General features: G+C 37.1%; 1 protein-coding gene across 1 annotated transcript in view; it reads left to right on the top strand.

Annotated features, from left to right (window-relative positions):
• Window positions 1-25,017, top strand: part of ZSWIM6 (zinc finger SWIM-type containing 6) — a 223,554-nt gene that overhangs the window by 194,759 nt on the left and 3,778 nt on the right. Inside the window, exons 6-14 of the mRNA XM_031935423.1 lie at window positions 3,571-3,750; window positions 8,088-8,264; window positions 8,538-8,684; window positions 12,380-12,526; window positions 13,771-14,031; window positions 17,808-17,943; window positions 21,140-21,297; window positions 21,916-22,079; window positions 24,199-24,280. Coding sequence (XP_031791283.1) covers window positions 3,571-3,750; window positions 8,088-8,264; window positions 8,538-8,684; window positions 12,380-12,526; window positions 13,771-14,031; window positions 17,808-17,943; window positions 21,140-21,297; window positions 21,916-22,079; window positions 24,199-24,280 — 1,452 coding nt within the window. The remainder of the gene's footprint in view (window positions 1-3,570; window positions 3,751-8,087; window positions 8,265-8,537; window positions 8,685-12,379; window positions 12,527-13,770; window positions 14,032-17,807; window positions 17,944-21,139; window positions 21,298-21,915; window positions 22,080-24,198; window positions 24,281-25,017) is intronic.

The following is a 25,017-nucleotide window of genomic DNA, read 5'->3' as shown; positions in this document are numbered from 1 at the left end:
AATATTTTTGGTGGTATCAGTATTATAGTAAACATACCTAAGCTTTCACAGTCTATTTGAAGTTAATATTTTTGCCATGTTAAATGGCATGTAGAGTATAACAAAAATATACATATATATATAAACTGTATATATATAGTTTTGTTGTTGTTAGGCTCTACATGCCATTTAACATGGAAAATATATATATATATCATGTATATATAGTTTATAGATACAGTTTTTATGTATATTTTTTCCTTTACTCTCCCTTTTTTATGTTATAGTTGTCATGTGCAGTTTAAAACTCTATATGCATTTAAAACTCCACAGGATGCTGCTTAAATTCTTACTTTTAACAGTCATACTTTTAAAGAACTTAAAAGTCAAAAATGATCTATCTACTGAGATGTTTATCATTTCTATTGTTCTTCCTTTATTCCTGAACTTCCAAGTTTCCTTCTGATACTATTTCTCCTCAGTGTAAAGAATTTCCTTCAACATTTCTTTTAGAACAGATGTCTTGGCAACGAATACTGTAAATTTTCCCTGATCTGGATGTGGTTATATTTCATCATCACTCCTGAATGATGTTTTTGCTGGATATAGAATTCTGATTGACACTTTAGTTTCTTTTAATCCTTTAAAGATTGTATTCTGTTTCCAGATGAGAAACTTCTAATTATTCAAGTCACTATTCTTCTATGTGTGATATTTTGATATTCTCTGTTTTCAGGATTTTTTTCTTCATCTTTGCTTTTCAGCAGTTTATGACATATTTGGGAATGGTTTTCTTTGAGTTTATCTTATTTGAGGTTGGCTAAGCTTCTTGGATCTGTAAGTTCGTATCTTTCTACAAATTTGGGGGGTTTTCAGTCATGATTTCTTTGAATTTTTTCTTCTCCTCATCTTTTGGGAATCGAATGACATAAATGTTAAACCTTTTGATATTTTCTTACCTGTTTTTGAGGCTCAGCTCATTTATGCCTAGTTGTTTTTCTCTCTTTTCTTCAGTTGAGATCATTTCTAGCTTTACATTCACTGACTTTTCCCTCTGTCATCTCCATTCTGCTGTTGATCTCATCCAGTTAATTTTTAATTTCAGATATTGTTTTGTTAGCCCTAAAATTTCTGTTTAATTCATTTTTTTATAGTTTATATTTCACTTCTGAGAACTGCCTTTCTGTTCCTTTCAATAGGGTTTACCTTCATTTCATGGACCTTAATTATAATAGTTGGTATAGAGCCTCTGACTGATAATTCTAACATCTGGTTCATCTTGCTTGGTATCTGTTGACTATAAACCCTTGGGAATTGGTGGCATTTTGCTGTTTATTTGTAAGTCACGTAATTTTGGGTCCTGGACATTTTGAATGTTGTATCATGAGAGCCTGGGGATTATTTAAATAATTGAAATCCTCAGGAGATTGTTTTTAAAAATTTCTTAAAGCATGCAGCAAACCAAGGTAGATTCAGACCATAAATTATTTCCTGTCTATTGGGTGATAGTTCCAATGTCAGTTAGTTTTCAAAACCTTGGTTATGCTGCCTTGGATCTGTCTCATGCACATGAAGTGTGACCAGGACTGGTACCAGTTTGTACACAGAATTCAGAGATCCCCCTTTTCAGCTCCTGGTTTGGGGGTCCTTTTTCCCTGTGCTTATATATACTAGCTAGATGAGGGTTCTCAAGTTTTTGCTGCATGTGTCGTTTATAAAGTTCCCTGGATGGGACTAATTTTATTTCAATGCTAGGAGAAAAAGAAGAAGGGAAAATATAATGGCAAGTCACCCCCACCAGGGTTGCTTCTCCAGGTTTTATTTTCTCTCTCCAATCTGCTTGCTCTTACTTTTCAGAATCCTCAGGTTACTACTACTTTTTGTGTTTTGTCCAAAGTTTTTGTTGTTATCATTGGGAGGGATGGGCATGGGCTTACTCCATCTTCGCTAGCCATGTTTTATTTTTAATTGGCATTTTAAAATATAGAAATGCAGGTTGTAAATATCTGTGGTTTAGATAGGTTGTGGCCCTTTTTGTTTTCTGTTCATAAAAGCTATTTGAAATTTAAAATAATAGATACTGTAATGTAGCAGTCCCCAACCTTTTTGACACCAGAGACTGGTTTCATGGAAGACAATTTTTCCACAGATTGGGGGGTGGGAGAGGATGCTTTTAGGATGAAACTGTATCACCTGAGATTATCAGGCATTAGTTAGATTCCCATAAGGAACATGCAACCTAGATCCCTCGCGTGCGCAGTTCACAATAGTATTCATGTTCCTGTGATAATCTAATGCCACTGCTGATCTGACAGGAGGCAGAACTCAGATGGTAATTGTTCATCTGCCATTCGCCTCCTGCTGTGTGGCCAGGTTCCTAACAGGCCATGGCTCAGTTCCTAACAGACCACAGACTGGTACCAGTCTGCAACCTGGGGGTTGGGGACCCCTGCCCTAATGGTAGAAACTTGTTTATTTTTAATGAGGAAGAATGTAAGCCATATCTTTTGGACAAATAAAACATAAACAGTTTTCATTCCTACCATTATTATGCATTTAACTAACAAATGATTAAAACATAAACAGACACGCACACATACCTTTTCAAAGAAGTTGTGTCGTGAAAAGCTTTGGAATGCTGGTGTCTGTCTTGCTTTGAAATTTAAGTAAACTTGAACTTTTAAAATTTGTGAAATATTTGCTTGAATTTTCTACCTCTTTGAAAAATGTAGAAAGGAATAATAAATTTATCAGACCTTAATTATTCAAATTATGAGTTATGCCTTTATTCTAAATGTATGATTGCCTTTCTTTTGAAAAACTAGGGAAATTTTGATTACAGTTTAGTAATTTTACTCATGAAGATATAAATTTAGTGATTTCAACTATATTTTTAAAATCAGTTACTGATTAAATCATTTAGGGAAGTATGTTTAAATGAATTTTATTTTTGAAAGACCTATTTTACTGGCTTTTTTTTGCCCCAAACTATTCACATTTTACTGACATATAAATATGCATACTAATTAATAAGCATAATAAAGTTTGAAATTATAAGGAGAACAGGAAGTTATTTGTGTCTACTATATGCCTTAATGATTTTATTATAAAAAGTAATTTTAGAAAGTAAATCCAATTTTTGTGCAGAACCATTTGGAGTGATATATTGCAGTATCCATGTATAGAGTCTGTAAATTGGACCCTGAGATTGTATATGTTATTGGCATTTTTATCTAAAATGTCATACAAGTAAGAAGTTGATTACTATTGGCATTTGTGAAATATGAAGTATATTTTATTATGTAAGAGTATTTGGATCTTTGGGTCAAACCTTGGATCTGCTGTCCTCCTTTCCTTAAACTCTCTGTGGGATTTGTGGCTTACATTAAGGAGAATTGAGTTATAAAAATGACCGACTTGGGTCTATTTTGAAATTGTTTATAATTAACTTGATAATTTAAATAATTTAAAATTTTAAGTATAATATAAATTACATTTTTAAATTTTAATAAATTTAAACAATTTACTTGATAACATTGGATATTTTTATAATTTTTAAAAATTTTACTTTCCTTTCCTCCTTTAAATTAGGTGCTCTGTGGATGTGTATAGTTTTAAACCCCCACTGCAAGTTGGAGCAAAAGGCCAGTTGGCTAAAACAACTGAAGAAATGGAACAGTGTTGATGTCTGTCCGTGGGAAGACGGAAATCATGGCAGTGAATTACCCAACTTAACCAATGCTCTGCCTCAGGGTGCAAATGCCAACCAAGGTTAGTCCACCATAATGTTCTGCTCAGTTTGTAGCTACTTAATTATCCGTATGTGCTTATAATAGTAACTTACAATGTATATGGGAAAATGATTTTACCAGCTTAAGAACTTACAACTCCAGTACTTAATATGTGTTGACTGTGAGTGTATGTGTGTCTGTGTGTATATTTTAAATTTAACTGAAATATTTGTATACTTTTGTTATATTCTCAGAATATGGATTAATACTTATTTTATATATTAGTATGTTAAAATGGCCTATCAGTGATTTATTATGGACATTCTTTTCTAATTTAAAGAGAACATGGAGTAGGATGGTTAATATATTACTTTTAAAACAAACTATCAAGAGGCTTGAGGAGCTATATGTTTTTATCTTTGTTGGTCAATCCATGTTTGATCTACTGTATAATTTAGTCCCTTAAAAATTCTTAGTTTTCAAATGTAGTAAGGAAATATTTTGTGACTTGATTGAAGGACATAGAATGCTGTTGACATTTTACTGGGAAATTTCTTTATTGTGAGGAGTTGTCTAGCGTAGTTGTCCCCACCTGCTGTAGGCTAATAGTGCCCTCCAAGTTTTGGGACAACCAAGAAATGCTCCCAGACATTTCCAAAAGAACCTCTGTCTCTCATTTCTGTCCCGTTTTTTTTTTTAGTTTCTCCCTCTCTATTGTACCTATGTATTCAACCCAAGTCTCTCCCATCTTTAAAAAACTTCGTTCCTTGGCCCCATTTTTCCCTTCTACCTGCTGCAGAATGTTCTCTTCCCTTTCAAAATGAAATTCTTAAGTAATTAGCTTTGCAAATAGAAATTTTATTAAGTAATTCATGACACTATTTTTGCATGATTCAGTGCATTTTTTGTGAGAAAATTGAAAGATTTGAAAGTCACGATAGAAGCAAGGTGGGAATTAGATAGCATTAGGATTCAGAATCAAGACTACATTCTCTATGTACTAGCCACATGCAGAATTTGTACTACTAGAAATAACTGGAACAATGTGCTGAGTTTGAATGTGATGTTAGTATAGTGTTTTTAGTCTCTGCAAAGAAAGAAAATGATACATATTACCCCATAGGGACTTTTCCAATCAAAAAGAAGTTTTAGGACTTGAGAAAGACAATTGTCTGACTCTGCCTTGTCTGGAAAGATTTGCCATGGGAATTCAGTATTTGAAGTCTGTCATATCTTTATTGCCCATGATGATTGTCTTTAATAACTTCAAAGAAAATAAATGTATCCCACATAACCCCAGTTTTTTTCCAGGTGCTCAGAATTTTTAAGTTTAGTTGTTCAACATTTATTCTCTTCCATTGCTAGGAAAGGGTATGCCTACATCTACATAGGTAATATCCTTAATCCCCTTCTATTTATACTATGTTTTATTCCCCACTGCTTTTGGGGACTGCTACTCAAACATTTTACATTTTACTTTTTACGTTCCATTTATTCTGTTACCCTTGATTAAGCATGAATATTTCATGGCCTTAGAAAGCTGGTAAGAAGTGGTCCAGCCTCCAGACTTCAAAAGTTCATTTCACTTACGGTTTGACCTAGGTGATACAAAGTCGGGACCTTGTTTCTAAGGGCAGTGTTTATATCTGTTGGCCCTAAAGGCACCAGGATACCTACTTTTAGCAGAATACGCCCATCCTTCTGAGGGGCTGTCAGAAGAGACATGCCTGCAGGGAGGTTTGGTGTTCATACCTGTAGTGCCTTCGCTGTATAGCTGAGCTGGCTCCCCAGGGGAGAGCTTGTGGTGGCCAATAGAGTCCAGCAGCTGTGCCATTGCAGCTGGACTGAGTGTGCACACAGTATAGGCCGTGAGCAGAATTTCTTGTGTTTACACATTAGAGTGAATGTCGGGCTTATCCAGGCTCTGCCTCTGCTGAGGTAATTTATTAGAGTTAATGAATAACAACATTGCAAATTATACCCTTTGAAAGAGAATAATTTTTTTAATATACCAAAATGATAGTCAATTTTATAATTTTTTTAGTAAAAGAACTAAGACTGTCTCCTTTTTACTTTTCTTAATTTCCCAAGTTCTCCTTAATCAGCACATATTACTATTTTGTATACTTTATTAAAAATTCTTACAAATGTATGTATTTGTCATTTAAAAAATTGATCAAGATAATTATTTCTTTTTTCAATCTTACTGCAAAATTGAATAACCACAGACATTCAAGATTTTAAAAGTTGACTAATTTTGATACCTAGTCAAAGCAGATTTTTAATTGTATATCTTTATATCTAGCTACATACTTAATTTTATGTGTTTCCCATATTATTACAGGACTTTTCATTTAAATTTCATTTCATGAGTATTTAGCCTCTTTTGTTGTCATCGATTTTATTAGCGCTAACCATGTTAAAAGCCTAGTGTGTGTACTCTACATTTCTCTATGCTTATACAGTCACATATAAACATGTGAAAGGTTCAGGTATTTATTAATATTGTATAAAAATGGAATCATGTTAACAGCTTGCTATTTGAGCCAAATCAATAGGCAGACCTCTAACTCACTCTTTTAATACGTGCATAATACTAAGTTGCTCTTTTAAAGTCTCGTTTTAGTTTTAAATTTTGTTTCTATGATTTCAGCTTAACAAAATAAATGAAATGACAAAAGATACTTACATGAGGCTAAAAAACACTTATGTGAGGTTTGGACTTTGAAACATTTGATCAATTGACTGTGAGAGGTCATGGAACCAATTTCTTGCTGGGTATGGGTGTATTTATTCTGCTCAGCAGAAAGCCCCAATAGATTCAAAACGTCCTTAAATGTAGGGCTTTGCCTTCTCCCTTGCAGTTTCTCTATCCATCCACCTCTAGTGAGGAGTCTGGGTGGGAGCCATAACAGATCATCATTATTTCTGCCTCTCAAATGATCTATCACACATGCATTTTGATATGTCTACCATTCAGGTACAGATAGCTAAGTTGACCTGAGACCAAACTGAAGTAATGTCTCTTTGTTAAAGACCTGTCAAAAGCCTTTCCAAACCAGCTGAATTAGCTGAATTTGCAATAAGGATATCTGTATTTTGGTCTCCACTGTCACTGCCTGACGGTGTGACCTTGGCAAGTCACTTTACTTCCCTTGCTTTTCAGTTCCATCAGCAGAGTAAAGGGGTTGGCGTAGATGAGTTCTCCAATCTCTTCTCAATTCAGTTGCCCTTTGATTTTTGTGTTTTCCCTTATGTCTGTGCTCAGCCAAAGGTCCAGTTGACAGGAAAATGAAATCTTACCAATTAAGAAGGAAGCTCCAGATTTTGCTTCTCATTTAATTAAGTCTCAGAACAATGAGGGGTTATACTTGAACTAGGTTAAGTACACATAAATAGAAATAGTTTGTTAACCTGATTTCCAGCTGAGGATTGCTAAAGTTTGTGCCACAGTTGAAGGTAAGTTTAGAGTGGGAACCCAAGGGGTGGGTGTGCAGGTAGAATTTGAACCATATGATCCTTAGGAATTGAATAATCCCAGGAGTTGGGGTGAGAATATCCTTTATTCCCCAAACATTTCTTTTCTCCGTCAGGTCCTGAAACTTGAACCCTCTTCGGAGTGTATGGCTCTGCTCTTTTGTGATGCCCCGGCATACACTATGCTGGGGACATCACACCAGTCATGGAACCTGCCCAGGAGTCAGGAGGCAGCCTGTAGGGGCAAGGTAAGTGCGCTGGTTTGTTTTGTAGCTATGTTGTGTGGCTTTGTGAAATGTTAAATATATGCATTTATGCCCTTCGGGATATAAAGTGGTATTTAAGCATTATATCCCAAGAAGCATAATAGTTTTAATTGTGCAAAACCGCACAATATAGTTAAAAAATACAACCAAAAGCACAACCCTTATGCATATCTTTAAAGGCTGACTGCATAATCCTGAAAGGTTCCATGGCTGGTGTCGCATCTCTTGCATAGTGTTTGTGAGAGCTGTTGATCCCATCAGGGCAGCCCACCACAGCACCTCAGAAGTGGGGAGCAGTGAGTTTTCATGTGATTTTTGTGCCGAGTGCCTCCTTTGAGTGTATTTGGCATGGAAACTAGACTTGACAATTCTTTTTGCAGGACGCCTTTAACCTTAGCTTTAATGGCTGCAGAATGTTTGTGTTTGATAAACAAGTGAGTGAATGGTGGCTCTTGGGCTGACCTGCCTCTTAGTACTTAGGATGTGAGAGTATTCACCCTTCACCCTTCTGCTTAGGGGGTGCAGGACAATGTGTGTGGGTGTGTTCATGAACATCTGGCCACAGAATGGTATGACTGATTTATTCACATGTGAATAATAGCTGACACGGCTTTCTGAATTGTGGAAAAAACAGATTCATCGAACAGGCCACATCGGACAGTGTTCACCCGAGCCATCGAGGCATGTGATCTCCACTGGCAGGATAGCCACTTGCAGCACATTATCAACAGTGACCTATACACCAACTACTGTTACCATGACGACACTGAAAGCTCCCTCTTCGACTCCCGCGGGTGGCCCCTCTGGCATGGTAAGTGACCAAACCGGAAAGACATTTCCATGACTTACTTCTTTGTTTAGTTTCTATAGCATTACTGGAGTGGGAGGTGGAGAATTGAAGGATTCAATGGGAGATGGATGAATGCTTGGCAATAGGAGCTGAGTTTTTCATTCAAATCCAAGTTCAGAAATGGTTTCTTGTGTCTTTTTAATAGTATTTTGGGAGAAACATCTTACTATTAAATTTTTTTTTTATGGATATATCTGACAGTGGCAACTTTACCCCCTTGACTTTCTGTTTTAGAACATGTTCCTACAGCCTGTGCAAGAGTGGATGCATTACGTTCTCATGGGTACCCCAGAGAAGCACTGAGACTAGCAATAGCTATTGTTAATACATTAAGACGACAGCAGCAGAAACAGTTGGAAATGTTCCGAACCCAAAAAAAAGGTGAATGTGAAGGAGTTTGTTTCCATTAGAATGGGATTCTTGGTGATGACATTACTAGGTTTTGTGTTCTGGGAGAGATGGCTTTTAGAACTAGAACCATAGATGATGGCTTTACTCACCATTCATTTAAAAATATTTAATGGCTGATCTGTGAGAAATTTGGGGCATTTTTTTTTCTTGGTTGAATGTTGTAAGCAAAGATTGTTTTAAAGAATCTCTCAGGCTAATTTTTTAAGGGGGAGAATTTTCTTTATCGTTTTAGTAACTATTTAGTATGTCTAAATTATTTAAAATGCATGTTAGCTAATACCTTATTTTGTGGAAGTGCATTTTAATTCTTACAGTAAGGACACAGCCTATGCCTGAATCCCAGCAATCCTAATGTCCCAAGTGTGTGTCTTAGGCAATCAGTTGATATCTCTGTGATTTTGAATTCTCTTCTGTGGAATGAGGCTCAGTTAGAGGGCCTATCTCTTAGAGTTGTTGAGAAGATTAAACCAAGTTAATTTCTGTAAAGCACTTAAAACAAAGCTTGGCACAATGTGTAAGCATTCTAAAACTTTTTACCTGTAATAATTTGTACATCAGGACATGTTATTATATTTACTTAAAGTGACCAGAACAGAACTGGATTTTTCAAGTTCTGTAAATGACATTTGATGAGCTGTCAGCTGAAAGAACACATTTAACTTCTCTGTCTCAGTTTATTAATCTTTGAAATTTTGAGTAATCATTACTGAGTAATAATAATTGCAAAGGGTTGAATTACATGCATAAGACCCTGATCAGATAAATAAATGTATATGCTTTTTCTGATTAATCCGTGCACATCTTATTCCTTCCATAGGTATAAATTTTATTTTTATGTTTCTTTAGCAGGTTTGTTTACACTCTGTGATTTTATTTTTCATTAAGAGGCATAGTTTTAGTTGCTGGGTTTTTGTTTTTGTTGTTGTTTTGGTTATATTTTTGTTTTTAATGCTTGGGTGATTATACACATACTAGAGTACAACTAAAAATTATTAAAAGGCTAGAGTTTGGAGCAAGTGTCTGTTGTAACTTTTAACAGACACTTGCACTTTAACACACTCTATATTGAAAGTATTATGAATGTAAATTTAACACCATCACTCTACAGTGAAAAAAAGTCAAAAGTTACATTTGAACCAAAGAAAGGGGAAGCTCAGATGGGATTAGAATGTGAGAGCTCCAATAGTCATGACTTTGTCCAGTTCACCATGTTCTTCATATCATCACTGGTGTGTGCAAAATACATTGCTAGGTACTTTGGAAAATTTTTCTGAAATCCTTCCTCCAACACATACACAGCCTATGGTGAAAGGAATTTATTTCTGAATAGCATAAAGGATAATATTCAAACAAAGAGTGCAACACTTGTTACACTGTGCAAAAAGCCAGTTCATGATGATCATCTGATTTTTTAAAAAAATCATATTATACATTTTATGAATAAATGTTGATTTTTAAAATTTGTTTAAAATGTAATAAAATAGGAAAGTGTAAAAATACTAATTCCTAACTAATGTTCCTAAACTTACATTTGGGTAAGTTACAGAGTATGTTAACTTAGACTCCTTTGATGGTCTTTGAGATAATTCTGTAACCTTTAGGTCTAGGCCATTCTTAGACTCATTTGTCTTTTACCTTGCAAGCTATGAAAACTTTTATTCCCAACCATTCTTGAGTATTACTAGGATTACATATCTATACCTGTGTCTTTCCCAACTTTTATTTTTGGTAATTGTTTTTCCATATTTAAAAAATAGGCTTTTCATAGCTGTTACAAGTCTGAAGTACCATAATAGTTACTTGTTATGGGCCAAGATTAGTAAATGGAATATCTTATACATTTCCAAAACTATTTGGCATGATATGTTGTTAGCTTATCGATTCTGAAAAAAAATATTTATTTGATTTATTTTTGATTCCTCATATTTCCTCAGTTTCCATCACTTGACAATATATTTGTTTATATAAGCCAGCATTTCCCTTAGTCCCATCCATATATATATATATATTTAAGCAAATATTTATTTGGTTGTTTCCAGGAGTAGTGCTCATGTTCCTTTTTTCCTACTAATCATGTTTATGAAAGCCAGCGACAGAAACTGAAGGGAAGGACTTTTTCAAGGCATCTAGGAATCAACTTAAATTTCAATACATTGTGCCAAGCCGTTCTTCCTCTTTTTTTTTTTTTTTTTTTTTTTGAGATGGAGTCTCGCCCTGTCCCCCAGGCTGGAGTGCAGTGGCACAGTCATGGCTTACTGCAGCCTCCGCCTCCTGGGTTCAAGCGATTCTCGTGCCACAGCCTCCTGAGTAGCTGGGGTTACAGGCACCCGCCACCACGGCCAGCTAATTTTTATATTTTTAGTAGCGACGGAGTGTCACCATCTTGGCCAGGCTGGTCACGAACTCCTGACCTCAGGTGATCCGCCCGCCTCAGCCTCCCAGAGTGCTGGGATTACAGGCGTGAGCCACCACACCAGCCTGTTTTTCATTTTTATGTACTGGTGGTTGATTGCTTAAAACCAGAAGACTTGTGAAGGAATGTTGGATTTATGAAATGACTCTTCAGATATTTACATGGCAATATTTTTCTTGTACATTTTATATTGTATGTAAATTTTATTATGTTTTCCTTTAAGAAGGAGCTGCTAAAATTAGCCAGGCATGATGGCCCTTGCCTGTAAATCCCAGCTACTTGGGGCTGAGGCAGGAAAATCTCTTGAACCCAGGAGGCAGAGGTTGCAGTGAGCCGAGATCGCGCCATTGCACTCTAGACAGGGCAACAAGAGTGAAACTCCATCTCAGAAATGAGAAAAGAAGGAGCTACTATTATTTATTACTTTAGTAAACACTTGGATGTAAAATATAGCATTATTTACAACAATGGAATATATCTTAAACATAGCTTTTTTTTCCTCAGCATTCTGCAGTTTAACTTGAAAGTGTTAATATTCTGTGAAGAAAATGAAAAGGATTTATTTCATTCAAATTATATATAATCGTCTGTTATCATTCCCCTTTATGGCAAAGGTTGTCTCTTAAATGGCTTACAGATTCACACTAGGGAAGACTTTCATAGGGTGATGGGGGTAATTTAAGGATATTCATGTGGGAATACAAGTCTAACCCAAGCTACAGCTGCCTTCAAGTCCTCAATTTAGATGACCCAGTTAACACTGATTTCGAGAGGTCTCTTCTGCATATTGTGGTAGAGTTACCAACTGATAATTCCAATGGGACTTCTTAGGCCTCTCTCATGCCCCCTCCTAGGGAAGTAGGGGAGTTGTTCCTAACTTCTCAGAAGAAAATTTGGAATTCGTTTTTCCCTATACGACATAATTTAATAGTGTAAGTAATAATGTTAACTCGGTAACCTAGACATATGAATTAAATAGATGTTTGGGAGCTGTCCTGGGAATTCATTTCTGGGAAGTCATATAATACCATTTATATGACTTACAGATGAACTTTTAGAACTCAAAATAGTTGACAAGTTGGGGATTATGGTACCCTTTGATTGGTGTCTTAATTAAAGAGGAATTTCCAACAGAATTCAGAACTGATTTATCAGGATGCTGCTTTTAAATGGTAAAGCCTCTGTTCTCCCCACTTCTTTCCCTCCATCTCCCTTCTACTTCCCCATCTCTCAATTCCCTTTTCTTACACAGAGCTACCCCATAAAAGCATAACCTCGATAACCAATCTGGAGGGCTGGGTTGGACATCCCCTGGACCCTGTGGGCACTCTCTTCAGTAGCCTTATGGAAGCTTGCCGCATTGATGATGAGAACCTCTCTGGGTTTTCAGATTTTACAGGTAAAGCCATTGACATTTGTCTCGTGTGCTTTTCTTTTTCTAAACCCTGAATAGCAGTAGTCATTGTTTTTCTTTACATTATGTTTTATGGAATCATATAGTGAACAGCGCCTTTGGTTAGCAAGAGAGCAAGAAAATGGGTACTCTCATGCTTTTGCAGGCTGCTACAAAACTGGGAAAATCCTTAGAGTTGATAGTTGGCAGCATGTGTCGAGGATCTGAAAAATATTTATTCTCTTCTCACCAGTGATTCTGCATCTAAGAATTTATTCACATTTATGACTACTTCCTAGCATAAAGGTATAAAATAAAGATGTACATCTTAGCATGTAGAACTAGAACATCTAGTTTAGGTGCTTTTCAAATTTGTCTTTGCTTTGAAAGTGACTTGTCACTTAAATATTGTAGTCTACTTTAAGGGGGAGTATTAAATGTCATTTAAAACTGTTTTATATCACATATTCCTTGAAAGCTGTGTTTTGAGATTTCACTTTGGCCCATTGAAACTTAAGAATCTTGCCGCAAAAGACTGCCCGAGGGCAGTGGGTGGAGGTAAGGCAGGGAGTAAGGATGTCTCTTTGTTGCTTCCATGGCTAGGTGAGCTCAGGTCTTGCCCCTTCATAATTTCCCCCGTGATAGTTGCCTTCATGGACTGTGGGTAACCCAAACACTGTCAGGAGGGTGAAAGGCATGAGTCTGAATTCGCTTTCCTTAAGAGTTTGATGGTTGAAGTTTGTTATAATTTATAATAGAAGCACTTTAATGGAGACAAGAGAATGTTCAAAGAATCATTTTTTTGTGTGATAACTGATGACTCTTGGATAATAAAAAGGACCTTGAAATTGGGTTACATATGTATGGACACTTTTTGAATGCCAGGATTTAAAAAGTGGTGAGTGCAAGTCATCGTGTAATTTTACTATTGTGTAATTAAATTTTGTTTTTCTCTTAAGTATTCTTAGTTCATATTTTCTTAGATTTATAGTTTTCTTTGGTGATTTATTTTCAAGGCAGAAAAGTATTTGTAATGTTATATCCCCCAAAATATAAACATTTAATCATTCATGGTCATTTTTAAAAAGATACTGGAAGACTGCACTTTAGCCTAAAAAACATGCTTTCTGGCTTTCTCAGCATTAGTCAATAATTCATTTGCTAGTACTGAGAAGTATAAATAGTTGTACTTATCGTATCATCTGCAAAAGTAGTTTCTGAACTCTGATTTCTTTTGTGGCATTTTGCAGAGAATATGGGACAGTGCAAGTCTCTGGAATACCAGCATCTACCTGCACACAAATTCTTAGAAGAAGGGGAATCCTATTTAACGCTGGCTGTGGAGGTAGCCCTGATAGGGCTAGGACAGCAGCGTATCATGCCTGATGGGCTGTACACACAAGAGAAAGTTTGCCGGAATGAGGAGCAGCTCATTTCTAAGCTTCAGGAAATTGAATTGGATGACACACTGGTGAAAATTTTTCGCAAGCAAGCAGTCTTCCTATTAGAAGGTAGTCTGATACAGAAGTTTTCCACTTATTTAGCCAAGTTGACTTAGGGGCTAATCTTTCTTATGTTAAGAGTACTATCTGAATGCATTTAATATGGTTGTTATCCTGATTGCTATAGTCATGGGTGTCGAAGACATGTTCGCTGTCTAAAAAATAGTGTCACTGAATAAAAAAGCATGGATGTTTAGATTTGTATCATTTGCTTTAGGTGATTATATATGATAGCCTATTACAAAATAGCCACATTTAATGCCTCAAACCTTGAAAAGGACCGATTTCATGTAGACTGTGTTGTTCCTGAGATAAATGCAATTTTGATATTTAGGGCGTTATTACTGGCAGCTATGTTCCTATTTCCTTGATCAATTAAATAATAAAACAGTAATTGGCTGGCCTTCCTCCAAATTATTGGCAGTTACATGACACTTGGGTTTTGAATATGTCATATGCACACGCTAACAAAGGACTGAAGGCTGCGGGAGTGAATTTCTACTGCACCGACTAGTTATTCCAGAGGATTCATTAGGCACAGATTCATCAAGGAAAAAGTTTCATAGAATCTCTGAAGCATGGTCTAATTTCCTTCTTCTCATAAGGTTAAGTTTTAAAGGGCCTAACAAATTTTGGCTGACACTATTTTTCAGATTTTTTTTCCCTCTAAAAAGATAAGTGTAATTAGTGTGGTAGTGTAATCTTTTGTGCAAATTTAGGTAGTGTCTAACTATTGCTTCTGTCTCTCAAGTACGTGTGTTATTAGTGTGTTATTATGGGATTCTCTGTGATTGATAGGCTCATAAAGTATGTTATATTCATCTTCTGTTCAGAACTACTACATATAGGGAAGGATTTAGATTTTCAGCACCCCTTTTATTTGTCCAAAGCAAAAGATCTACTTAAAAGAAAACATTTTCTTCAAACGTATTATACTTCTATATGTTTTAGAAATGCATTTTAAAGGGAAAATGCTCTTCAGGTAAACCTTCTTAATAGCGTGCTTAATTTTGGTAAAAATTCCTAATAGCAATTTTTTGAAGCACTCTCATGAACCTGTTTTTTTCCCTGTAAAGATAAAAAGCCCATCTTGACAAATTTCAGGAGTGATCCTGATTCTTCAATTACTGTTTTCTTTCAGTTTTCTCCCATATAATTCCTTTTGCTATAAGCAATGTCATTAGTCACAAACAGTTTTTAAATGCTGCCTATCACTGGCTATACTGACTGACTTTTGATTTCCCTTTTACTGAAGTTTAGAAGGAAGATCTGCGATTTTCAAAGTTGATAGTGCATGGTGTTTATATTTACCTTCCTAAATGTGTCTCTATGTTCATTTTTCATGAATATTTTTGAACTTTGCCCTAGTCTTGATTAGTCCATCCCTCCCATCAAACATTTTTATGAGTACTGTGCCTGAGAAGGAGCACTGTTGACTCATCTCTGCCTCTTCTCCTTTCCTGGCCCTGCAAGGCCCACAAAAAGTGAATAGGTGCAGGACAGGAGGCAGTCCAAGGCGGGGAGGCCACAGGGCCATTACTGTAAATGCTAGAAGACTGAGAACTCCATGACTGAATTGACTACACGAGGGCACCAAGTTCTTCGTGCAGTTATACTCTTTGCAAATGTCAGAGGCAAATTAGTTAGCAGGCCCAGATATCTGGAAAGAGGAAGCAGTAACCCAGTATTGTTACTAGTATTCATCTCTCCTGGCCACAATATTGGATAGATAAATTAGCATATTGAACAAGCACCTCTGGGGAAACTTGGTGCCAAATGTCAAGTTGTCATTATTCAGTAGTACACTAGAGTCCAGAAATTACACTAATTATTAATACACAAATAATTATTGGATACCTGACTAAATGTTTTACTTGTTGGGTGGTATCATAACAAAAAATTAATTATGTATCCTGTATCTCCTGAATAGTACAAAAAAAGGTAACTTAGTGGTTTAAAGGGAACCAGTGAAAGAAAATGGAGGAGAAATGAAGACTGTGGCTAATCTATAGATTTGCTATTAATTAGTCCTTAAGTAAAATAGAGTTAGTGTCTTAGATTGGGCTGCCATAATAAAATACCACAGATTGTGTGGCTTAAATAACAGAAATGTATTTCTCACAGTTCTGAAGGCTGGGAAGTTTGAGATCATGCTGCCAGCCTCATCTTTGGCTTCCGATGAGGACACTCTTCCTAGCTTGAAGACAGCTATCTTTTCTCTGTGTCTTCACGTCACGGAGAGATCAAGCTCTCCAGTGTCTCTTCTTACAAGGACACTAATCCTGTTGGATCAGGGTCCCACCCTTATGACCTCATTTTACTTTAATGCAGGCCCCAACTCCAGATACAATTATATTGGGGCTGGGGGCTTCCACATGTGAATTTTGGGAAGACATACATATTTAGTCTGTAACAGTTAATAACTTAAATAATGTAACCTTGCTATATGAACAAAAGGTGCAATCAAAATGCTATATGAACTTTTGAAGAATATCAAATCACTAAAACATTTAAAATTAAAGATTAATGGATTTGGAAAAATTAGAGATTTAGATTAGATGTTAGTTTAGGTGAAAAAATTTGTATGATTTTTAAAGTACTTAAGCAATGAATAATTCAAAAATACAAAAAACTGAACTGAATTAAAAAATAACCTCCATTAAAATGATCTGGAATATAATGTGCTCATAACCAAACACCAGTTCAGGAACTGCTTTTACCATTTTTTTCTTCTGAAGTGCATTTCTTGCATTCTAAACTCTTCACCACACTGATTTTTCTCACGGAAAACAAATATAGCATGTCCTCTGAGCAGTGGTGTCATGGTTCATAATTCTAGAAATCATGAAACAGATGTTACCCAAAGGTGACATGGAAACTAATTGATTAAACACTTTACAGTAACTAAACCTCAGAGTACCTTAGTGCAAAGTGGTTGAACTAACCACTGTGGTTTCCTTTCAGAATTTATTTTAAAAGTCTGTGTTGCCCTTCTCAAAGCAGCATTCAAGGAGCACACAGGGGAAGTCAGCTCTGCCACCATGCCTGTCAGAATTTACTAAGAAATGAACTTTGACAGCCTAAGTGTAATTTTGCTTTTAAAATTGGCTTTCGGGAGCCTAAAGAGTAGTAGATTTCCAGTTACTTTATTTTTTTTTCTTGTGCCTATAGCGTGTATCAAATGGGTAACTATTCTTTTTATTAACAATCGCTTTCTAGGAATTAATACCTGTTACTACTCATTAGAGGCAACAATGTGTATAGTTAGAGAGTTGTGGTTCAGAATCTTCCCACACCTCTCACCCCTGAACAGAGCACCATTTTCTGGAAACGTGGCATATTTGTGCCCATAACCCTTCTTGGGTCCAGGGGTAGGTTCCGTAGTTAGGCTGTGGCATCATCTGTGCATTTGCAAATCAAGATGCTCCGATGCCACACATTGAGAGAGGATGTTGCTCAAATGCAGCGAGGTTTTATGCTACAGAGGGTTCCTTTCCCTGAGGCACTTGTATTGTGAATGCTCTGTGCCCCTGAGTTCTGGGTTTTTCATTTAGCTGTGGGACAGTTAGGGGTTTGTTTAAGAGGTGAAATCTGTAAGGGATACTATACCCTGAAGAATCTTTTTTGATTAAGAATTGTATTCCTTTCTATGCCATTTACATGAAATTCGTAACTAGATTAGTTTGTATATGTTGTAACTTTATGTGACATTTTAAAAATATGCTTTACAAGAAGTTATAGTTCATTTTTTAGGAATGTAAAATGTATATGCTCTCTTCCCACAGCCGGACCATATAGTGGTTTAGGCGAAATAATCCATCGGGAGAGCGTTCCAATGCACACATTTGCCAAGTATCTCTTCACCTCTCTCCTACCTCACGATGCTGAACTGGCATACAAAATTGCACTGAGAGCAATGCGGTACGTATTCACAGCCCAGCTGGGCAGAGGCAGGCCACATTCCCACTGGGAAGCATGGCTGTTAACTGACTTACTCCTTCATGTTTCTTATAGACAGCAGAGAAGCTAAAGAAACTATTTATTTATGCTTTCTGGATTGTTGTCGAGGTGATTTACTTGTTGGCTTGTTTTGCTTCTGTTTAAAGTAAGGGAAGAATTATCCTTGCTGCTATCAGACTCAAGGACACCGTGGCTTTTTCCTACTTTTTCTTGAAGCACAATTCAGGCCAAGTTTAATCACAAAACAGCAACAGTTGAAACCTTCATAAATAATTAATTGTTTTGAAAAAAATTGATTTTTGAAACCGTCATAAATAATAAATATACTTGATTGAATATAATTGAAGGAGATCTTCACACCTGCCGTAATTCCACATTCCATCAGTAGTGCAGGAAAGCAACTCCCTGTATTACCAAGGCACATCTGTAATCACAGGGGACTGAGAGAAGGTGGGACGTGCATTTAGCAGTGAAGGAGTCACTATTCGGTGTCCTCCAGGCTCTGCCTGCCTCTCTTCTGACTGCTTCCATCTCATCGGTCCCTCCTTTTCAGCAATAACAATTGGAATATGTTGTTCTCTACCACCCACCTTTTTATTTCTACATTCTTCTAAAAGTTATTTCACCTAATAATTATTTTTATCACATTTGTTCAAGGTGAATATTTTAATGAGTTCAAGATTATATTTTAATCTTACATATGACCTTTAAATTTTAAGGACCTAAAAGGAACATCCATCTTTCTTAAAACATCAGCATTTTCTTTTTCCTTTAAAAAAATTAATAAAACACTCCTATGCTTCTAAGGGAAAGTACAGATTAGACAACCTTATAATCACCTAAGGACAAGCCATGTTATAGACCTAAAAGCTTGTGTGTGCTGATTAATAGTTTGATCTCAAGAAGCTTGTCATCAAAGATTCTATGTCTGTAATCAGTGAAGTAGATTCTAAAACAAACCCTTACCTATAAATTACCAGTGTCCCCAAAGTCACTCTGTTCTGAAAGTATTGAGTGTAGCTCATATCTATCAGGATGCCTCTTTTTTTATGCAGTGATAAGGATGTGTGTATGTGTCTCTGTGTATACCTATGTGTCAGTGTGTTTTAAGGCTGACATCCTGTAATTTCACATGCTTTCCTTGGCAATATGGAATCTTACTAACTTGCTAGAGAATCTTCCTAAGTATTCTTTTTTCTATTTTTAAAATACCAAAAAATAAGTCAATAACAAACATCAACAGAAGTCCCCCACCAAATTACATTATACCACTTGGTTTATGTTTTAGAGCACGATTTTATAATAAGTGAGTTCCTATTTTCATTTTTGGAAGCTGAAATGGAAGCTGTCTTATGAAGACATATGCTCAGCTCTATACTTACTCAAATCTTAGGAATTCTAATCTTGTTTTAAAGGGACGATGTTAATGTTATGATGCCACCAGATGCTGTTGCTACTACCCCTGGCAAAGTTTAAGGGTAAAATAGCATAAAGTTTCTGTGTGGTTCTGGCTTATGTAATGGTATGTGTCAGGCAGAAAGGCTTGCTTTTCTAACACTCACAAACTCATTTATATTTGTCCTTGGTTGCTGCCAAGGCAATTTCTTCATGGGGAATACTAGCAGGGTACAGGGGAATTTTTTTCCAGTTTCTCTCTTCTATCTGCCACTACTGTCCTGCCAAAGGTCTGCCATGGAAGGCAGGTAATGTACCCCACCAGGTATTGCAAGGTGGTCCAGGGAACAGGAAGGAAAAGAGAGATGTAGCTCACTTGCTTCTTAGTCCTTCTGAAAGGGGAAGGCTGAGGAAGGTCATCTTCAGCTCTCATTTTCTCATCTTCCCAGGGATGTTGGTTAGTTTCTCCTACAGTAAGTCTGGCAAGACCTGCCTGTGAATACGAGGATATTCCTGAGTTTTAAACAAAAGCTAAATAGCAACCCTGCCAATATTCTTACTACTTAACTGCCTATCTTGCCACCTTCTCTACCACTAACATCTTTTTGTTCCTAGATAAAAGGAGAAGAGAATGAGCCATTTGGCTTACCAGACAATAATTGCTCTTGGGTGGGGCCTTGAGGCCAGCATCACTCCCAGACCCAGCTGACTCTCCTTGGTCTCCAGCTCTTACCTTATTTCATAGTTCTTAACACTGGTGTACTTGAATGAAGGCCAGCATTTTGATGGTTATAAATAAATTATTTCAGTTTTAGGTACTCTACTAATCTTTTTGGTGCTTTTAGAAGAGATTACTAAATATGTGCTTTGTTGTTAGAAATTTTTTCATCAGCATATTTTTTTTATTTGTTTTGAGACAGGGTTATTTTTCTGTTGCCCAGGCGAGAGTGCAGTGGTGTAATCGTGGCTCCCAGGCTGTTGATCCTCCCATCTCAGCCTCCCAAGTAGCTGGGATTACAGGTGCATGCCACCAAACCCAACTAATTTATTTTTTATAGAAACAGGGTTTCGTCATGACAGTATATTCTTAACAAAAAATCAGAAATCACTCTGAATTTATGCAAAACTGTCAATGGACAGACAGTTAGGTGGCATTTATCTTCTCTAATATGGTTGGTAGAACATAGTCTAATGTCAAATTCCTGGAGTCATAAGAAACTAATTGTGCAGAAAGTATAAATGGATGGAAAGGAGGTAATTTTCGTTTTACTTCCCTTTTTGTTTTATGTTTAAATAGGTTAAGCTTACTCATCTTAAGTATTCACTGCTTCCTGACTGTGATCTCAGTCTTAAATATCCATTTCACTACCAGTTTCTGTTGCTTTATTTTTTGAGTCATACAATTCAGAATTTGTAGGTAAACATCAAGACCTGTGTTTAAAAGTTCTTCAGTGTTTGCATATCTTAATTTCTTTGAATATTGTACTTTTCCGAATGGTGCTGAAGAAAGAAAATCTCTTAGGTTTGGGTGATGAACTATTAACAAGGTTTGGGTGATGAACAGTTATTAATAGCAAACAATTAATAGTCAAAAAAATCTAGATATTTTGCATCCACACAGCAGAGTATAGCTGTACCAGCCCTTCCTGAACTAGAGGCCTGACCATCCACCCACTCCTCTGGCTTCTGCTGACCAGTCTTTCTGGCCAAAGAAATGGACAAGAAATAACTAGGGGCCACCTTCCTTGTCTTCTCATTATAGGTTACTAGTATTGGAATCTACTGCTCCATCAGGAGACCTCACCCGCCCACACCACATTGCATCAGTTGTTCCCAACCGCTACCCTCGCTGGTTCACTCTAAGCCACATTGAGTCCCAGCAGTGTGAGCTGGCATCCACCATGCTAACTGCAGCCAAAGGTACTGTACTGTCCTGAGGCCTCATAATTGTTTCATTCGTTTGCCTGTTTATTTTTTTTAAGTCTTGTTTTCTATGAGATTGTCAGTAGTGGTGTTAATGTCAGATAGGTTGAAGGAATCTTTTTCTTTAGATGTTAGCTTTTAAGGCAAAACAGGTGGCATTTTCCTCATTTACCTGCATCATTAACTTGCTGCCAGCAGAGCTCAGGTTAGTTACTATGCCAAGAAAATATAAATGGTTGAAATTCAGAAGCAGATTTAAAAGTTGGGTTACATTTTTTTTCTTCCTGAAATATTCACCAAAAATACATGAGAAGGAACTAGGAGAGCTGTTTGCTGTCTCACGTTGGTTCTGGTTCATCTGTGCTTTGAGTCATTGAGGGCGTGTCTCGGTATATCTTTTTCTGTGAAGCCGAGATTCACAGACATTGCAGTAATTATGGGAGCCCTAGTTGTGTGCCATCTGGGAACATGTTAGGTAAATAACTTGTGCTTTATGTTTTGTTTTGTTTCTTTTTTTCCCCGTTTGTGTGTGTGTATGGTTGTATGGTTTTTGTTTGTTTGTTTGTTTGTCTTGCTTTGATTTGGTTTGGTTTGGTTTTCCCTTGTTCATTGCAGGCGATGTTCGGAGGCTGGAAACAGTATTAGAATCCATCCAGAAAAACATTCACTCCTCATCACACATCTTCAAGCTTGCCCAAGATGCATTTAAAATAGCAACTCTCATGGACAGTTTGCCAGACATCACTCTTTTGAAAGTGTCTCTGGAGCTGGGCCTGCAGGTACATGACTGGTAGTCTTTCCTGGGACATCAAAGACTGCTAAATAAAGGCACCTCTTAGGGTTGTTTTTGTTTGATTGGATTTTTGAGTGCAAATGACTCTTTGGAGTACAAATCTGTTAGACTTCAGGAGAGAACTGTATTTCAGAGACGTGGTCACTCCCAGCTGAACCAGACTGCTATGTAAGGTGCAGGGACTGTACATTTAGAAGCCTAAGTTGTATCTTTCAATTAAGAAAATCATTTTCTGAATTGCAGCCTTAACAGCACGGTTTCTCCTTTGAATGAAAGGAGAAGAATTATTGCTAACAAGAGACTTAAATAAAGCTAGCACGTATAATGAAGATTCAGTTGTTAGGGACAAATTTTTAGAGGAAGTAAAAATTTTTATTGATGTTTGCATTTTCATAATAGGTGGGCAGTTCTAGCTCCTTTTAATAACTCTGAGAAAAATAAGTAAAGGAGGAGTGATTGGGCCAGAGTCCAGTTTTAGATTTCAGCAGAACAGAATACCAAGAACGTTTTGAGTTAGTCAAGCAGATAGATGTTTGCTTCCTCATAGTTTCTGAACAGATCACTGTATAAACCAGGAACTAAAAAGTTTGTTTCTATCTTTCTCATGGAATCTCTATTAACATTTGCTTTCTTCCCATTAAAAAGCAGTGAACAAAATTGTTATACCTCAGTTACCTAAAGTTTGGGGAGTATGATCCCCTGATTGGATATTTAATCTGGTTTTTTAGCTGTGGATTCTCCCTTACTAATAATGCTTAAATAATAGGATCACAGGAAAATGTACCTACCACTGTAACATAGAGTACTGTACAAGCAAAAGGTATAGAAGATTGCTTTTAAGCTATACAGTGATGGTTCAGCAGTTTGTTTTTTTTTTTTTTTGTTTTGTTTTTTTTTTTTTTTAATTCTTGTTATTTGGCTAATTTTTGTCACCATTTGCCTCATCTTAAAGATGTGATGCAGAAAGAATCATTAGCATGAGCTTTCTCGTTATTTGGAATTCTTGGTAAATAGGATATGCATGAGAGCTTATTCCTTGCCTCATGCTTTCTAGAACCTAAGAAGGAATCTCACAGGCTCTTTGTGAGTATTTCTGGAACCTAGGAAGGAATCCAAGAGGGCCTTTGGGGATATGATGTCCCTGGATATTTGTGTGCGTGTGTGGGGTTTTTTTTTTTTTTTTTTTTTTTTTTTTTTGATGGAGTCTCACGCTGTCACCAGGCTGGAGTGTAGGGGTGTAATCTCAGCTCACTGCAACTTCTGCCTCCTGGGTTCAAGCAATTCTTCTACCTCAGCCTCCTGAGTAGCTGGGGCTGCAGGCACGCACCACCACACCTAGCTAATTTTTGCATTTTTAGTAGAGATGGGGTTTCACCATATTGGCCAGGCTGGTCTCGAACTCCTGACCTTGTGATCCGCCCGCCTTGGCCTCCCAAATTGCTGGGATTATAAGCGTGAGCCACCGCACCCGGCCATCCCTGGATATTTTGAATCTTAAAGAATGGAAGAAGTACAAAGAGGTGGATATGTGTATTTAAGGGCTTCTTATCAGTGAAAAACAAAATCAGATCACTAATGATATCAAGGATGATTTTTTTCCCCCATAAACCTGGAGTTACCTTCATGGTCACCAGAAAAGAGCAACCAGAGATTGAAGGAATAACTAAAATGATTATTTTAAAATACCTCTTTCCCCACTGAGAGTTCCTGGTTAGAATGAATTCACAGGAGCCTCAGAAATTGAACTATGGAATGTTAAATATGGGGAGGGAAAAAGGGCATGGGCTATGTTAATGCTCCAGTCCAGCCCTCTGATTTTGCAGATGAGGGATAGAGTAACTGGTTCAGATGCCACATCTGGTCAGTGGGCCCACCAGGAGGAGAATGTGGGCCTCTTGCCAGGAGGAGAATGTGGCTGCGGCAAGGCCACCTGGGGTAGCCATGGACAAATCCAAATTCATATGTAGAGCTTTGCTCTAAATTATGCTTTCATCTTCCTGGTGGTAGACAGTAGGTATGCCTTATATACCTTATAGCTTATCCTCTTTTTTTTTTCATTGACTGAGGATAATTTTCCAAAACATTTTGTTATCCTGCTTTTATAGGTTATGCGAATGACACTGTCAACCTTAAATTGGCGACGGCGGGAGATGGTGAGGTGGCTGGTAACATGTGCTACTGAAGTCGGTAGGTAAACTCTGGAACAGAAGCTTTCCCAGGTGCCTCATGGTAGGATTTAACTTGTCAGTTACAGACACGTGAACATATTCACTCTTTTACTTTGACTTCTCCAAGGCTCCTCTAGCCGTCTACAAGGGCTCCCTTTTCCCCGACCCCCTACCCCTAACCTTCAGTTATACATATTTGTATTATTCAACTTTGAATTGATCACATTTGTGAAGCTTCAGCCTCTTACTTAAAATGGTGTAAGTCAGTGAGTAAACTTTTTATTCAGTTAATATATATAAAGTTACCTAGTTGCACTGTTTTTCTTCTTTATCATCTGAAGGCATACATCATGGTATCCAGCAGAGAAATGATGACCACTGGGTGTGGTTTAGGTGATCTTCCAGATGTGTGAGCAATTGTAGCTAGCCATAAGAAGATTCCCTGGCTGTCCATAAGCTGCCATTTTGTGAGGCCCTTCAGCTAACTATTTCCCCGCTACAGCAGTAGATCAGTTCAGAAGAAAACTGTACATTCCCAGCAAGAATGCCAACAGAAACAAATGGTTCCTATTTATTTATTTTTGAGACGGAATCTCGCTCTGTTGCCCAGGCTGAAGTGCAGCGGCACAATCTCGGCTCACTGCAAGCTCCATCTCCTGGGTTCATGACATTCTCCTGCCTCAGCCTCCCGAGTAGCTGGGACTACAGACACCTGCCACCATGCCCGGATAATTTTTTGTACTTTTAGTAGAGATG

The sequence above is a fragment of the Piliocolobus tephrosceles genome, chromosome 4 (assembly GCF_002776525.5).
Source record: "Piliocolobus tephrosceles isolate RC106 chromosome 4, ASM277652v3, whole genome shotgun sequence".
In the NCBI taxonomy this organism is placed as follows: domain Eukaryota; kingdom Metazoa; phylum Chordata; class Mammalia; order Primates; family Cercopithecidae; genus Piliocolobus; species Piliocolobus tephrosceles.
The sequence above is the reverse complement of the archived record's forward strand: the minus strand, read 5'-3'. Positions and strand labels throughout refer to the sequence as shown.